At 44.6% G+C, this 17,985-nt stretch overlaps 1 protein-coding gene across 1 annotated transcript in view; it reads right to left on the reverse strand.

Annotated features, from left to right (window-relative positions):
• SPMIP2 (sperm microtubule inner protein 2) overlaps positions 1–17,831 on the reverse strand; it is a 36,086-nt gene extending 18,255 nt beyond the window's left edge. The window contains 6 exon segments of the mRNA XM_064511747.1: positions 1,882–1,940; positions 2,602–2,730; positions 8,481–8,604; positions 8,606–8,711; positions 17,083–17,244; positions 17,798–17,831. Coding sequence (XP_064367817.1) covers positions 1,882–1,940; positions 2,602–2,730; positions 8,481–8,604; positions 8,606–8,711; positions 17,083–17,244; positions 17,798–17,831 — 614 coding nt within the window.
• Positions 17,832–17,985: the final 154 nt, after the last annotated feature.

The following is a 17,985-nucleotide window of genomic DNA, read 5'->3' on the forward strand; positions in this document are numbered from 1 at the left end:
GAGCTGAAATATGTTCCTTTTACTCAGGAATTTCAGCAACGTTATTTAGCTTAGAAATGCTTTTCACAAATGAACACTGATTATAAGACTGGAAAGAGTCAGGACTGAAAGTTACGGTAGGGAAAAGAAAAAGGCCATGGTGAAATATAAATCCTCTGAATATTTCAGATAGTTTCTAAAAAAAAAAAAAGGCATAATGATTTAGTTTTTTCGCAATATGGTAGGATTCTCTAATTTAATTATCCAACAGTGCAGCCTCTTAGGAGACATTCCATTAGCTAATCAAATGCATTTAATTTATTTGGTTCCAACTTGGGTCACTTTGTTTTCCTATCTACCTTCCTGTGATGAAAAGCCAATACAGCACCCTCCAACAGCAAATTGCTTCTTGTTTGCTCAACAATCATTTTACACAAGGATTACTTTCAAAGCGCTTAATAAGATTCATGTTTTATGAATGCTTTACAAAAATGACAAACCTGCAGAAGCCTGCTTAAAAAGCGGCGCTGGCTGTCTTCCAGCAATGGACTGAAAATGTCATCGGATCACAGATTTTGTGGAAGCATCTTTGATTTTGTAGCTTGTCACCAGACTACAAGAGTCTCGATAACGCACTACCGCAATAACCAAAATAAGCGGTGAAGTTACAATGGCTGCCTGCTCCTGGCACAGCAGCAAACCTGTCTGCGCTTGGGTTTAAAGACTGATCACAGCTTTCGAAGACCAGCTAGTCCATCTGTCCCTGGTGCTCCTACTAGCACCAACAACGTGGAAACCAGCTTGGAAGAGCTGCTTAGGCATTTCCTGGGTGTATATATATTGCACCCACTTGAGCTCCAGGCAGCTGTGGCTGCACAGTTACCACTCAAGGTTGTACAAACAGGGGGAAAAAAAAAAAAAATATATATATATATATATATGCGCGCACGCACACACACACACACACACGCACACGCACACACACACACACACACACACGCACACACACGTTCTGTGCAAGCTGCTTGCAGTCTGGGGCACCGTGCAGGGCAGCTGCATCAGAAGGAGCCACTGCTTTGCAGGCTGCTTCTAGAGTATTTAGGCACTTCCCATTTTCCAGCAGAGACTGTAAGGTTGTTGCCTCGCACTCTTTAATGTACTGTATTTCCCAGAGGGGAATTCTTTGGGGAGGGAAGGGAGGGGTACAGCAAAACTCCTCAAGCTGCCCTGCTCCATAAATCCCCGCAGTTCTTTCCACTGCTCTGTGTCTTGCCTAGGTCTCCAGTAGGAATGCCTTGGCAGTACCTAACACTGGCAAAGCTCCTCGTCATGATGACTGTTATAGGGTCTTATATTTTGCCGGTACAGTATAAAGTTCTTCTCACACATAGGTGTTGCTGGAATAGCGCTATCAGTCTCACAAGGGCTTTTTCTACACCCAGTCTCCTGACCAAACTAGTCCTGCCAGCCCATTTCTGTAGCACAGACCTGGCTGAAGATGATTCCTGCTAATTAACAATGCTTTATAAACCTGAGATTTCTTTGAAGATGCATTAATCAAAGTAACTGGGAAAAATAATTCTGATTGAAAACTAACTGGGGTTCTGTGAAACAGGGCTCTCTCTTCGAAAGGATTAAATAGTCCCCAGAGAGCTCTTCTAACTGCTTGAAATGTATTGTATTTAGTCCTGGAATGTTTCTATGGATTTGTTGCAAAATATCAGCTAAATATTCTATTCTCAATGGTTTTCTGCAGCAGTGGTTACCAGTGGTAGAGGTTTATTAGATCTGTTCAGCTTCAAAGTCAAGTATGCCAATAATTTGCCTATTCTGGGTATTCTCAGAGAGTATCCTTATAGGGCAGTATATAGAGCAAATTTTCAGAAAGTAATAAGTGGTTACCATGGATTTTGGTATCGATGTGTTATTCTATCTTCAGCAGCCTGTCGAAACGGTCCGTTCTGTCAAAGAGAAACAGAATCACAACGTGGTACAGTGTTAATCTTAAGGCATATGCGTCCCTCTACAGTGGTGCTGGAGAGGAAGAATAAGTCCATTTCCATCTGGAAGACATAAAAGATTTCAGTGGAGATAGGAAAATGAAACTAGAGCATGTGAAAAATAGGAATTATTACTTGTTTGTATGTTGTGCAAGGATTGTGGAGGGAGTGAGCTGGCACCATTCTGACTCCTTTAAAATTTTGGGAAGAATTATTCAGAGAGGCAATAAAGTATTGCTTATAGAAATGTATTTCTGCACATTTTTAAGTAACGAAGCTGTTGTTGGAAAGGTAGGCGGTTATTTAATAAGCGTCTAAAGGTCACGAACAGAAAACAGAAAATGGATAATCCCAGAAGTTTGTGACAAACTGTACCTCTGAGATCACGGCACACGAATGCAGCCCGGATAGCAAATATCGCTGTCAATAAGTCAAGGTTCGGTTGTCAATAGAAAGTTATTGTTCACACTTCCCTCGCCTGAGTGAGATAACCACGCGTCCTGCGTTCGTCTCGGTGAGAGAAGCAGCGCAGCAGAGCGTGTTTGTCGTCAGCACCTGCACCCTGCCTATTCCTCATCCGAAATCCCGTCGGGCTTATCCGAGGGCAGGGCTTGGACCATACGTTGGCAAAAAGGTTGGTACTCCTCTCCAAGTCAGCACTGCTCTGGAGTCCGACACCGCGGGCCGCGGCGCTGTTCTCGCCGACTTTTTGGCTTCGGGGTCTGGGTTGCTCGGTGCGGTCGTTCGGGTCCTGGGCAATCAAGCAGTAAAAAGGTCAGACGTAGAAAAGCGGCCACGATTGCCTCGGCAGGTCTTTCTTCCATCAGTGCTTTGCTTTACCCCATTTTTGTTTACTCTTGGATTCAATGAGTGATGGAGTTATAACTTGTCCCACCTGTACCTGGACCGGTAGCTGAACACAGGCTTTGAGGCAGCCCGTGGCCTCCAGTTCGTCTCCCCTGACAGCTGTGCTTCCTCTCGTGCTTGCCATCCTGCTCTCATCTTTTCCAACCTTTTCCTTAGGTCTGCACTAAAACACTTGTGCCTGTCTTGTGGCCTCCTTCAACTGCCGAAAAATTTACACGTGCACTTTAAAAAACCGAGCATTTCTGTTCCCGCCCTATGGCTGAAAAGAAATCCCGCTTTGCATTTGCAGCATTAGCCTGTCTGGACATCGGGACCAGTTGCTCCGAGTGCAAATTGTCTTTCCTCCGCGCAGCCCAGCTAGTACGCCGTGAGGCGTTGTACAGAAACCGGTGCTTGAGCTCAGCGGTGCCGGTTTACCCCCGGCCCAGGGGACTGGGACCTGCGGCACGCGCAGGGCTGCCGCTGCAGCCCGCGGCTCGGAGCGGGGCGACGTACCCCGGTGCCCCCGGGGGATCCGCAGGCGCACGCGGCTGACGCCAGCTCCCCGTGCCTGCCTTTGCACCCCCGGAGAGCCCGGCCGGCTGTTTCCAGCCAGCACGAGCCACGCGAAGGATCGGGGCGTCCGGGCCGAGCGCGAGGTCCAAGGCGGCAGGGCGCAACCGCTAGCTGGTTGGCTTTTGACATCAGCGGCCGTTTGGCACACACGGCGTTGGTGCAGAGGGCTTGTTGGCCAAAGCAGCTGCTCTGTACTCCAAATACTACATCCAAGAAGGGCAGCTGACCTGCCTTCAGTCCCGGTCCCCTCCCCACCGCTGTTAGAGGTGGCCAGAGGCCAGAGGGAGATGCCTTGTGGGCTGGATTTGGCCTGTGCGTCCTAGTGTGAAGCTTTCTTTTTTAGGAGAGCGGTGATTTCTGCAGAAGAAGCATTTAGCTCGCTCTCATGTGACAGCATCTTATCAAATCTGTATCTTAAGGGGATTTGTTTTTGCGGGTCTGGCTGTCATGGCAACAAGCATAATTAAAGAAAGAATAAGCACGACTAAAAGGAGAAAGACAGAGGCAGAAGGGCTATTTTGAGCAGTAACACAAACCTAGGGACTGGTGCTCCTTGGGACTAGTGCAGGGTTTATCAGGAATAACGCCAGGGAAGTCGGCTGCGGTTATACACACAGGAGACGATCAGAAGCAAAGCAAACTTCACACCTACAGCTGAGCAGCAGAGGAGGGCCAGGATGAGACCATACTGCGCTGCCAGGCTCAAACACCCTTAGTACAGAGATACGAGCTTTGTGTTTAAGTCTTATAAAAAGCAAGTCTTCCTTAGGGGGAAAAAAACCCAACAGTATGACTTTTTGCTATTACATCTAATTTTTCTTGCTATTAGTAAACTGTTCTGTAGAACTACGAGTGTGCACGGTACTTGACAGAGCAGCGAAACGGTTTCCCTATAGCACGTGCTCAGCTGGGGGCGAGGACTTTTTGCAGTAAGAGCATGCAGCGCAAAAGGCGGCTAGCTGACGCGCTGCAAGTGTATAGCCCCTCTGCACTGTGTTGATTTTCACTGTCTATCTATTACAAAGTAGGGATGGATAGTTGTTTTAATAATTATTTTATTTACTGGAAAACAGCTGATTTTATTTATGAATTTGAGCTGAATTTTGCAAAACTTTGTGCAGAAATAGATAGGAAAAAATGAAAAATGTTGTCAGAACGGTTTCGAAAAGTGTTTTGTCCCCCCACGTTGAAGGAAAAGGAAGTGGTTTTGGTTTTTCATTCCTAGAAAAATATTTTTGTTTTGGTTTACCCGAGAATTTTTCTTCCTCCATGTTTTCAAGTTCATTGGCCAGGTTCTTTGATCCTTTTCTATGGAGACAAAGAGACTATCCATTCTGCCTTTCCATCGTTCTAACTAAAGACTTTCCTTGCATTTATTCCAGCTGACTGTTGCCTTGCTTTTATCAGAAGAGATACTGTATTCTTTATTTTGAAAAATTCAGTTTTGCAGAAAAAAAATATTTAGGGCTCTACAAGCACATAAAACATCATCTGGAGACTCGTCCTCAGGAAACCCAAAGCATTTGTCTGTAAAGGGAGTGCATGGGTTTGATGCAATCAAGGAGATATAAATACGGGTTGTGAAGTGTCATCGCTATGGTGACAGCATTAAGGCCATTGTTCAGAATGCAGTGTGCTTCCACTCTCAGAAATTTGGGGGTGTTAACACTGGCAGCAGCACTGCGAGTTAAGAATTACCACTTTGTACAATAGGTTTGAAAGCGTTATTCTAATAAGGCCGGATGCCTTATACACCCTTGCTTGGAATATGTAAATAGTATATCTATGGTATAAAGAAAAGTAAATACAAGCACTGTAGTCTAGCTTAAATTTGATAAAGAGTATATGATAAGTAATGAGCTAAAAGCTTTCTTGTTCTAATAAACTCTTCTAAAGACTATTTATTGTAACTTCACTAAGCGGCTTAAATTGCTTTTGTTTTAATCTGGATTGACAGCAACATCTGCAAGTCAGAAATGTGAGAACTGAAATTATTTCAGGACTCCTAGATATTTAAGAGAGAGACTTGAAATCCATGCCTGCTGTTGACTTTATATGAAAAAAATGGTTCAAAGGAATTTTGGTAGTAGAAAAGCCCCCTTAGAGATACCAAGTAGAATGCAAAACCTGTTAAAAAGAAGCCCCTGTGTATACTGACAGCTCATTCACGACTCTCATTAGAGAGGGCATTTATTAATGGATATCTGATAAAGGAATAAACCTGCTGTATTAGGCTAAATTTAGCTGCTCTTTGCCATATGCAGAAACAAGGGGCAAGGCAGGAGCACCTGCCTCTTTTAGAGGACCTCTGGTCAACCATGTGGAGCTCAGCTTTTGCTGGCCCCTTTCATGGCCAGAGCTGCAGAATTGGCCAGGCTGTGATAACGCGTTTCATGCATCTGCTTCCTAATTCAGAGAGATGTAAAATCTCCCTTCTCTGCTATTAAAATCCTCACGAAGTGTTGGCAGGCGGCGGTGCCCCGGGGTTGCACCCATTCACGCAGGACAGTTCCTTCCAGGAACGACTACAGTTTCCTGACGATACCGAGCTCTGAGCCAATGTGCCAAAGAGCCCCTTGATGCTGCACACTGGAATCGTTTTAAGAAGAAAGGGGATTCGGCTGCACATTGTCTCATTCTCAGAAGCAATATCACAAACCTAGTGTACAGGTACTATATACATACACCCAAAGATATAGGCTACATACATACACACACACCCTTATTTGTCTTTTCACAGCTTTTGACTCATACCAGGTTCATTTCAGCAGGAAATGTTTTTTTTGAGTAATAGCAGGAGACATTAGTCAATACTACATTTTTTTTCCAGGACTGCACATCTGCTCAGATTTTGCAGAGAAATGATCAATGAAGATTCAGAGTTTGACCTAGAAAGGTGGTGTACAGCAGGGATGTAGCAAGGGTGTCCTTGGGGATCAGATGAGGTTCGCTGAGCATTTGAATACTGCTGCCTTTTAGCTCCCTGCATCACATTCACTCACAAAGGATCAGCTCCCACAAACTAAAGATTTATCAGCTTAGCACCAGATATCTATTCCTTTCAAAGATATCTGATACACTTAGGCTTTTTAATTTCAATTGCTGGTTAATTCAGACAAGTAGCTCCATCCACTTATTATACTTTCGGCTGCAGCTACTTTCCTGCTGTGCTGCTGCAGCTATTCCTTTGTTTGTGAAGAGCTGTGAGCAGGGGGAAACAAACTGGGCAAGTTCTTCTCTTCCCCTTCTCTGAATCCATGTGAAAGGACCAAATAGGAAAATCTACCCCTGTTTCTTGTTGTTCTTCCCCATTGTGGGCTAGCTGGCACTTGGCCATGTATTTGGGAAGAGAATGTAAGATTCCCCTGAGGGACAAAATATGCATGTTTTCAGAGCTGATAATCCAGGGACAGATCATTTGTGCTGTGAGGGGACTCCAAGTCAGCCAGAGCTTTGAGGTGGACCTGCAACTTTGCTTTAAAGCACCTCAAAGGGCACAAGAGACCACTTAAACTCATGAGCTGGTTTTACATGAGCAGATACTAAGTCAAGGCAAATTTTGTAACTGGAGAAAACTCAGATGGAAAACAGACTTCAGAAGGTTTGTACACATATCTTACCCTGCCCACAGTGTCCGTATGGGATGGGTCCTCCCTTCCAGGCTCACTCCTCATCTAATAACCCTTCAGTAGCTTCCCAGATTACAGCAAATGCTACACGCTGCCCTTGGGTCTCTGAAAATGTTTTTCTTCCCATCACTCGGGAGCCTGTGTGTCCGCTTGTCACCGCAGGCTCCTGTGCTCGGCTGTGCCACAGCTTTCCAGCTCGTGAGCCTTCTCATCTCCAGCTGCTGCTGCCACCTGTCTCGCTGCGTCCCGTGAAAGCTTCATCCCCCACGCAGGCTCATTTGCTCCCACAAGAAGGACCGCTTTCCCTTCCCTTCACACTGGCCTCTTAATCAGTTCCTTCTCTTATTCAAAGAAAGACGTTTTAGTGTATAACATACAACAACAACAAATAAAATAGGTACTTTCTGAAAATAGGTGTTAACTGCATTTTACTGTTTTAAGGAAGATATAGTTGGCGGGATACATAAGGTGCAATGTGGAGACGCTCCAGCACAATGGAAGAGCACCCTAACCATTGGAAAAGCTTGTTTTAGGGCAAAATCATTGTGTCATTATGTATTTACACAGCCCTAACAACATCAAAATCCTAGCCTATTTTGGGCTTCTAAAATTGCTATTTAATCAGTACAGCAGTTTTAAATATATCCATATCATCATGTGAGCATTTGTACGTGTGCATATATATATATATATATATATGAGATAAATGTGATCTGTATCATACATATGCATATATATATAAATACAAATTGCCTTTAGGAAGGTAGGAACTTCTGTCATAACCTTCTGCAAATGAGAATTCCCCTGACTTCAGCAGTAACTAGACGTGTAAGTAAGGGATTTAAAGCAAAGACCTAGAACAAATGGAAAGAGGAACAAATTCAAATGTCCTAAGCTTTTCTTATCTACGTCTGCTCTCCGAGCTCTGCAAGAGGCCGAATAACAACACGTGTGTTCACAGAGGTACCAGAGGTCTTGAAGCCCGCACCCGGGAGCCGTGCAAGCCGGACGGATGCCGCTCACGAAGGCGTTCCCGGCCTGATCCGCAGTCCCCTCTGCAGCGTTTGGGAAGGGGCCAGGCCGGGCTGTGCTGCTCGGCAGCTCCCGTCGCGGCACTACCGGCCCTCTCAAACTGCTCCCACATCTCCGGCTACTCTAGTCGGGTGGAAAAATGCCACCCACAGGCGCTCAGCCCTCAAAGCAAGGGTTAAGCTAAGTAGGGTGTTTTAATCAGGTTATTTTTCAGGCATCTGCACCCACCTGGGAGCCTGTTATGGGGCAAACGGCTGCCAAAGTATTTCTGGGTTTTAATCAAGCTCTCTCTTGTTCCTTTATTAGTCCGTGATTAGTCTCTGCCTTAACGACAATTCAGACCGAAGCTGCGAAGCAAAGCACGATTTCGAGCCGCCTTCTGGAAGCTGCTCGTTCCCTCTGCGGATGGGCTACTCACCTTGATCTGCCTCCCGCTCTGCAGGGTTTGTCTGCCGAGCTGGCTGAGCCCTCCGACAGCCCGCCCGGCCTCCCCGGCGCGGCGAGCTCTGCGGGGCGAGACGCGGGCGGCGCGGGGGGCAGGCCCACGGGTAGCAGGCATCGCTGGTGCCCTCCGCTGCCGGGGATGTCGCTCCTACGGAATGAGCATCCTCAGGCCTCCTTGGTCTGTAGTCGCCTATTCCGTCTGGGCCTTATAAACAGAAGAGGTATTTAAATTATTATTTTTTTGCTACTAACCTATTTCAGTATGCTTTATATTCTTTTATTTTATTTATAATGCAATGATTTCATATAGCCGTTCCACTTGGCGAGGTTTTTGTGCTTCTCACATCTTTTGTTAGACTGTACCTCCTGGAGTGGGGGTTACATATCGGCTTTTTCATCAAAACATTCTCTTTTCCTGCCCTTAAAAACCTGGCTTTTGAAAAAGCAGTATGACATGGAACAAAATTAGACATCTTCTTTTAGTAAAAAGCAGATTTTTGTTAGTTTTGACTGGGTGCCTACCCATAACAATGGTGCTTTCAGTTTATCCATATAAACATGCTCAGGAAATGAATGTATATTAGCAGAAGACATGAATTTAAAGTGGATTCAGTTTACTAGATTAAGTTAGTGTAGGCATTCAGAATTAAAGTGGCCTTAATTCATTTTAATTGAGTTCATTGTCAAATTAAAATGTAATTGAATGCAAAGTCACTTTATGTGATGAGGCCCAGTGATTTTGAGAGACTTCCTTGAGGTCATTCAGAGACCTGCCTACAAGGAAATATAGTATACATGAAAAAAAGGTCTGAATTCATAGAACGAAATGCTGTTCCTGTTCCTCAGTTAATCAGGTGCAAATCCAAAAGATGCAGTAAAAGCACGGATAAGCAAGTGCATACTCCACCTTCCTGCTCCACTGAGTTTTCACGTGGGAAATCTGGTCAGCAAGCATCCCAGTTCCCATCCAGCCTGGGCACCTGAATTTTCTTTCTGGGAAAATCAAGGCACAGGAAGGTGGAGACCAAAGCACGGAGCTCCCCTCAGAGCTTGATTCACTCTGAGGCTCACTGGTAGCCTCTACGCCACAGTTTTGCCATGTGTCAAGTGGGGACAAGGATGCTCTTTGAAAGGAGCGCTGTGATCTTCCTAAGTTGTTCTTATGAACTGTATGGACTAAATATAAAGGAATAGGTAAACGAAGTATTTGGATGACTACTTTTGCAACATGGATAGCTAGGAACTCAACTTGAAGGCTTGTGATCACAAGCTGTGTCCCTCAGCTGTGCAGACAGGGCAAAAAGGTATTATGGGGACTCATAAATCACCAAAGTCTCTGTAACATCAATTTACAGCCTGAGATTAGTATTGATATTTTTACCTGCAAAATTGAGAATAGTTTGAGCTTGACAGCATATGAAGGCAGATTCTGCCTTAATGGTTATTACAAAGCACTTGGAGAAGAGGTTCAAATAAAGATACCCAAAATTTAGTATGAAGTCCTTAAGATCATGCTTGCTTAAGGGGACAGTCTTGTTACCATTTCTGTCATCACCTCAAAAACTGGCAATTTATGAGGATTCAGCCATCAAACACCATTTAGCCAGACAAACCCCAAACAGGTTTTCAGCTGAGGAGCAAATATCTGTCATAGGTGTCTGTGAAAAAAATGTAACGCATCATAAATATTTAATCATTATAATGGAAGACAGGTCTTGAGGCATCAAACAGATTTCCTTTTGAAGCCAGAGGCTCAGCACTGAATCTCCGCCACAAAGCAAGATTATAAAGCCTAGTGCGGGTTCAGGCCTCTGGAAAAGTCACAAGCCACATTTTTAGTTAAAGGGCAAACTATCAGAAGAGTGCTGACAACGTCTCCTACTGCAGCAGCAGCTGACGATGCCAGAAGACTTCACTGCTGGTACAGAGTTATACCAATGCCCTGCTGGTCTACTCATATCTATGCTATTGCTTTAGCTAATAGAGATATATTGATCCTGCCTGAGGATGGGGGGAAAAAAAAAAAGCCCTCCAAACTATCAGAGTTATCAGAAAATAAAAACAAAGGTGCACAACAGGAGGGTGAGTTATATGTGGATTATTTCCAGAGCAGCTACTGAAAACGGATTAAGCAAAACAGGAACAAAAAGGAAGCCCTTGTATAAAACATTTGGGGAGTTATTTATTCGGGAATAGTCACTATGATTCCGTGTTACTCTGAATGAACTTTCACGTGTAGATAATACCCGACTCCTGTTCCTGGGCAGGGGATTCATTTGCAAGCCGTATGCCTCCTCAGGACCCATATTAACTGCAAATAGATCGCTAAGTGCAGAGACAGTCAAAACCAAAGATCACACCAGTTCAGTTAAAAGCCAAGTCACTCTTTCTGGAAAGACTGAGGAATTTGATCTGACTGATTTGCATTAACAAGGAGGAGCATTTTTACAACCAGATTTAGTCCTATTCAGCACGGAACTAGATTTTAAGTATGGGGAGCCCGTGCGACGCTTCCCGTAATACCACATCCATGTTTCCAGGGTCCTGCACTCGGCAGCTTAACTCCGAGTCGCAAGTACGAACAGAGACCTTGTCTCTCCGCTAACGCCGAGGTGCGGTAGGAGTCCGAGGCCTCTGCATGAAAGGGGCCGTGCTAATTTATAAAAGCTTTCCTTGGTAATTGAAAGCGATAGGGAAATTACTTAAGTAGTTACTGAGTTACTGAAGTTACTAAAATTGTTTCCCTAATCCAGTTCACAGCACAGCCCCAAAGCGGTTGCACCAGCATAGCTGTGGAGGCAGCGAGCTGTGTCACAGGTGCAAAAATAAAAAGCGGGAACCTCTTAAATCAGCCTTGTTGCCAGAGGAAATAACAGCTTGGAACAATGTCCTGGTTTTCCCCCCGGGTTTATGGTTTTTCAGCCCCACAGCCTGGACTGCCATTTGCAGGTACGCGCTGCTTTCTGGGGAAGGACCTTCACAGCTCCCGTGTGCTGCTGTTCTGCCTGGGCTTCGGGGGAAACACTGCCCTTGACTAAGTGGTAGAAATTTAATGGTAATTTAATAGAAAGTCACACGGCCTCTTAATGCTTCCCACTGCGTGATTAATGCCCTGTGAGGAATGCCTTCGTGTTTGCTGTGCAGAAAGCAAAGTTTAGACTTTCACCCTTCCTCTTAGAGTGAGGAAACCAGCAAATGAAGAAAAACAGTGATAAATGTTGTGTTAGCAGGGGTGAAGATGGAGTATATCTGTCGCCCTGGAAACCCCCCCGCCCCGGCCCGGCCCCCGGGGGACGGCCTCTCGGCAGGTCTGGCTCAGCCGGGGCCTCTGAGCAGGCGTTGTCTCGTCGGGTGGAGAGGGGCACCGCTGGCGGCACGCGCTCCGCGGGGACCTCCAACCTCAGCAGCGTGCTCCCTGGCTTAGCCCCGGCGCGCTGGCTCTCTAGACACGGTGGAAGACATCTCTGTTTGATCGAGACTGTGGAGGAAGCTACGGGTGTATTCCCAGAAGGATGGATGGGAGAGGAGAGGGTGGCAAGAATGAGTTACTCAAATAGTACCGAGATTAGTTTTCCTTTTGTTTTATTGTTACTGCTAAAACATTAGTTGTAAGTCAGGGTGCTTAGTTTTATTTATTTTAATCTAAATAAATAATCAATCAAAGCCTAACAATCCTATTCCCCAGCAAGCTGGTGGAGGACCTGTGAAAGCACCGAGACCCGAGTCACTGCTAAATACAGCGCCGCTGCTTGCCCTCAGAATACCCCTTGGGGAATCAGCGTCCTCCCACTCCCTCAACACCAACAGCAAAAATAGCTCATCCTGCGGGCCAAACGCTAACTGCCAGGCGACAACAATTCGACTAGCCAAAGCTGGCAGTTACGATTCATACTCACGGGGAATACAGTTAAGCCTATATTTTGTGTAAGCCTTCAGAGAATCAAGGCCAAAATTATCAAAGCAGGTCAGAAATGTCACCCTGTGACGAGCCTCTTTAACCTGACCTAAAATAAATACAGAGCAAATATCGTGAGTTGTGCTCCGTATTGCTCTGGATTAACTTTTCCAAATTAACTCCTCGTGTGGACTTCCTTTCTCTGGAGTTTCCAGATTAACTGGAACATCAAAATTGCTTTCCAGCATAAATGTCCATAGCTGGTGTTACCTAGGAATAGCTGTTTCATGAAGTCTTAATAAAAAAAAAAAGCATAAGCGGGTGCAAGATGTGTGTTTGCAGCAGAGCCTGTTAATTTCCCTGAGAGCTGAGGGCACTCTGTGAGTTGCGGGAGGAGTCCGAAAACAGCCCCAGCGGCAGCGATGCTAAAGCAGCAAGTGATAAAACCATTTTCTATTCTCTCTTAAGCCAGGTCTGACAGAGTGCTGGGAATTAATTTGTGAAAGAGACATTGAGAAATAATGAAAAGTTTAAGTTCTGTCACAGAGTGTAACTTCAAACATTACTTCAAAAAGGCAAACGTGTATCTCGAGCTTATTTTACAGCCATTATTTTCTTCAAAAGGCGGAGTCAAAGTTTCAGCGCTATAAACTGTTTTCCGTCTTTTCTCCATTAAGCTCATCTCCTTTTGCAAAGCACCAGATATTAATCAGCAAACAGAAATAACCACTCCCTATACCAACAAGTCAGCACAAGCATCAGCAGCACCTGCCTCCTGCTGCCACTTTGTGCCTCTTTACTGACCGCCTCTAGAGAAAAAAATAACTCAGGCTTCAGTCTTATTCAGTCTTGACCTCTTGAGTATGCCCATGTAAATGGCAATCTTGATGTTCACCTGTTTCATATAAAAATCCACCCAGTGAGAGCTGCTCTGAGATCACCACCTAACCTGAGGCCCTGGTTTTGGGTGATGCCCCACGCTGTTTCTCTGCAGGGACCCTGGCTGCGGTGGCTCTGCCTTCCTGCCCGCGGCTGCCCGTTGTGCTGAAACAGCTGTTTCTCAGCCATATGGTAAAGTGGTTTTTTCCCCGGTTATTTTTAACACAGATCAGTTTGCTGATCTCGGTTTCCCTGTGGCCTTGCAGGGAAGCAGTTGTGCCAATGCAAGTGGTGTGAGAGGGGAACAAGTGGCCGGAGGTGCTGCCTCTGGGGCCATGCTCTCCCCTGCGCACAAGTGTGTGTAAATGGCTTTACGTGCTGAACAACCACCAGCTGAAGGCTGGTGCTGAGGGATAGTCCAGTCTTTCCCTCCTGGAGGTCCTGAGATCACAGGCAGCCCCTTGGGTATGAGGTTTGTGTCAAAGCCTGAAGTCCAGCCCCTTGCGTGGTCATATTTTGTCCACGTCCTTAGCAAGCTGATGTGACTCTCTGTGCTTCAATGCCCTACCCCTAAGAAGGGGTCTAGCACTCTTCTTCTTTACGTATGTGTTATGAAGACAAAGATAATGAGGCTCTAAGACACAATAACTGTAACTTTAATACCCCAGTTAGATATACCCAGCCTGTATGAGCTGAGCGTACTGCAAGCAGCATTTAACTCTGTTTATTTCCTTAGCTTTTTTCCCCTAAATTTGGTTCTCAAGATATCATCAGAGCCTGAGGCTGGAAAAGAGTGGAGGAAATAAAAGCTAGCTTTACTTTTTGGTCACCTGCTAACAGTCATTCAAGCAGTAAATTGGGATTCTCCCCAAGAACAACAGAATTGATATAGGGAAGAAGTCACGTTAGGTCAGGTTTATCATTCTGTCATCTGATTTATCATCTCTGCTCCCTTGCCAAGAAGGTTTCTGAGACTATACGAGAGGGTCAAACCCCTCTTGACCTTATGGCTGTCATTTGGATCAGGAGACGTAGTTGGAACCAGTTGAATTTCTAGGATGTAACTGTGGAGATATCTGAGCATGCGGTATTTTAGAAATTAGATCATGACAGAAGAGTCACAGATTTTGTTAAAATCACAACCAACAAGCTTTCATATCCTATTACAGAAATAAATCCTGTATAGCGTACTATTTTATTTTTAAGGGATTATTAAAGGGATTTTTTTAAAAGATTAATCACCTAATCTTTACACCATTGTAAGTAGACCAGTAATCATAAATCTATCCAGAATATTAGGTAATGGAAATATAGATGCTTGTTTCTTTATATGAAGAGTCATAGGATGCATATGAATATTATGGTAATTTTGAACCAATTTGCTAACTTTTAAATCTGTAATAACATGCTTGTTCCATTACAAACAATAGATATGAATAATCAGGCAAAGTTTACTTTTCTATTTAAAAGATATCAGTGTTACCAATAGCAAACTCTGTATTCTTAATCAGTGATTAAGTTGCTGTCATTAAGTTACTTCTGATGCTTTAAAAATAACCGTGACTACTACTCTTGTCCCGGGATTGCCTGGCAGACATCACTGGGAGGAGACTGTCCGGGCACCGACTGCCTGTGTCACACACTACTGTTGTCATGTTGCTGGATTAAGGATGATCAGCAAGAGGAGTCCAAATCACTTTCCAAGGTTACTCTCTCAAGAAAAGTGCTTTCCCTAGAAAATATGTGCTACTAATAGAGTCTAATCCACCATCCACTGAAAGTAATAGGAGTCTTACAGTTGATTTCATGATATTAGATAAAACAAGGGGTAGAAAAGCTCTTAGATAGGGAAAACTCTTAATACAGCATGTACCACAGAAGCTGGATTGAAATAGGCTTATCCAACTTGGCATTTTCCCCAAACTTGCCCTATTTTTAATGATATTAACAAAGCTGCAAAAGATTGGAGTAGAGCAGGTAAGCTGAGAGGCTGTTTTTGCCACTAGAGGCTACTTCTTCACGTAGTTTGACCACGACATGCTCATTATGACAGGGGACAGTGACGGCATCATGCTGCATCATAGTCAAGAGGCACCTCAGCATGACCTCCAAATATTATGCCACTGAGTATGATGATGCTGCACCTGTATCTTGAATACTGTGTGCTGTTCTCGTTCCCCATTCTTATCAATCCCACACAAGGATCTGTTAAAATGGGGAAAAACTGCTGAAAGTGGCGGATGGAGATGCACATACCTAGCTGTGCCATTATATTAATTTTAATAGCTGAAAATTAATAGTAGTTTAGAATTAAAGCAAAAGTCTTCACTCCATTTTTTTTCAGGGAGTTTAAATAAATTGTGTGTATGTGTGTGTACCCACATCCCTACCTTTTGAAAAAAAAAAATGACTGAAGAAGCTGTGGTAGAGAACTATAAAATAATGACTGTTCTGAAGAAGATGAATAAGGAAAATTACAGCATTTCATAAAACAAAAATTAGAATTAAATTGCTAGGGATAGATTTAAAAAAACAAAGGAAATTCATTTTCACACAGTATGTGGCTAAATTGAGGCACCTTTTGCTGCAAGGAAGTTGTAAAGCGAAAACTGTGAATGAGATTTAAGAGAAATTATGAGCAGGATATTAGATTACAAAAATTCTTAATCTGACTCAAAACTGCAATTTTTATTTTGCTATGACTGTACCCCAATAGCAGAAACTACTGCCATATATAACATGAAGAACATATACCCATCTATTCAGAGCTACTGAAATCTATATACTGTATTGTTTCTAGTGCCTTGAAATTTAAGGAAGAAAGAGAAGCTCTAAGTGGTTTGTACAATTATTGTTTAATTATTATGAGACAGAAGTGCACTGAAATGTATCAGTCTGTAAAATCATGCTATTCAAAAATCATTATTAGCATGAATCAATATGCAGGCCATCACTATAATTTAAAAGCAGACTCGAAGATAAATTTAGATAAATTCATTCCATAAAGGTTGTGGGATTTCTTTTCTTTTTTTTTTTTTTTTTTTTTTTTTCCCCCCCATCAGTTTTATTCTTGAGCTGGTGCTTCTATAATGTTTTTTCTCTGGTGCATTTGAAATTCAAATGGGGCTCTAGTAAGAATACAGCTCTGTAAATGCTATTAACTAGAAACGCGGAGAAATCCTTGCTTGCTATCAGCAGGAGGTTTGCATTCAGGCCCTGAGAGCAGAATCCTGCTTCCCTCTCAAATACCGCAAGGTCTTTTTGTTCGGTGTGTAGGTGCAGGGAACACTTTTTAAATAACAAATGAGAACGGCTGTGCAGAGCACAAAAGCTTTCAAATTGAAAAAGTGTCCAGCGCATGTTGCTGGCTCTGTGTGTGCGTGCCTCCGCGTGTTCTGCACATAAATAATACTTTATGGTTGAAATACACATAGATATTTACCTGCAAGGAAAAAAGGAAAACAATGAAAATTTTTTTTCTATTTGGGCGCCGCAGACTGTCCAATGAAACAAAAACTGTGGCGCCATTAAAAAAAAAAAAATTATATATATATATATATATACACACACACACACATTTTTTTTGCAACTGTTTAATCTTTTATATCTGTGCTGCTTCCACTATCATCAATAATCTACCGTGCTGAACAAGGGCTTGCAGGAGGAGCAGCACTAATGCAGATATGACGCCACCGCTTCCTGCCCGCGGCGCTGCCCCTTCCCCATCCCCGTCCCCGTCGGGGCCGTAACCCCGCTTGAGGCCGGGACGGTGCCCAGGGGCCCCGCACCCCCGGGCACCTACCTGTGAAGACCACCCTTGCCCCCGCGGGGCTCGGCGCGGGGGGGACCGCATGGGGCAGGCTCCCCCGGCTCCAGCCCACCGCGTCCGCTTGGCCCGGCCCGCTGAGCACTGGCGCGTTGTGACATGTCAGCCCTGCCTGTGACACCGCCCGGGCAGCACCTGCTGCTCCTCAGCATCCTGCCACCCACACAGGGAGCACACGCAGGTCTCTCTCCACAGTGCTTTCTGTCTGGCTCACCCTGTACTCTTGTTTTTTCTTTTGGGTGCTGCCAGAAGATACGGGATAAGAGCGCCCTAGAAACAAGTCGTGCTGGCACGCCTGTCGGCGCTGCCTTATTTTCTGCAGATACTCCAGCTGCTGAGTCCATCTGTTGTCTCCGCTTTTTGTTTCATTTGTAAACACCTTAGGGCACGGACCATTTCTGGTCGTGTGATTGCACGGGGGCTGGGAAGGTGCGTTACAAATCCTCCGTGCTACAGTAATGCAGAAAACATTAATAGTACCCAGCAGAGATTTCCAATATATTTCTAACCACATCTGAAATGAGGAGACTTCTAATTAGCAAATAATCAAAGATAAAGTAATGTTCATTAACACTCTGGTTAAACATACTTGATAGCTCTGATTTGTGTATAGAGGCTTTTTTATTGTTAATTTAGGAGTTTTATTTTTCCCGTCCTTCCTTAAAGGGCAGTGGGGAGGATCTCAGAGCACCTGAGAGTTTGGTTGGAGATGCTTGTCCGTGCATGCTTGCTGGCAATTTGGTGCTCGGAGTAAGGACTGAGCTGGTGGGCGCCGCTCTGATTCAGGGGGGTGACCTGGTCAGCAGCGCTTTGCTGCGGACTCCTCCTCTTGACCACCGCCTAACCCTCCAGCTGCTCCTCCCCGCCCGGCTTGCCCAG

The sequence above is a fragment of the Dromaius novaehollandiae genome, chromosome 4, assembly GCF_036370855.1.
Source record: "Dromaius novaehollandiae isolate bDroNov1 chromosome 4, bDroNov1.hap1, whole genome shotgun sequence".
In the NCBI taxonomy this organism is placed as follows: Eukaryota; Metazoa; Chordata; class Aves; order Casuariiformes; family Dromaiidae; genus Dromaius; species Dromaius novaehollandiae.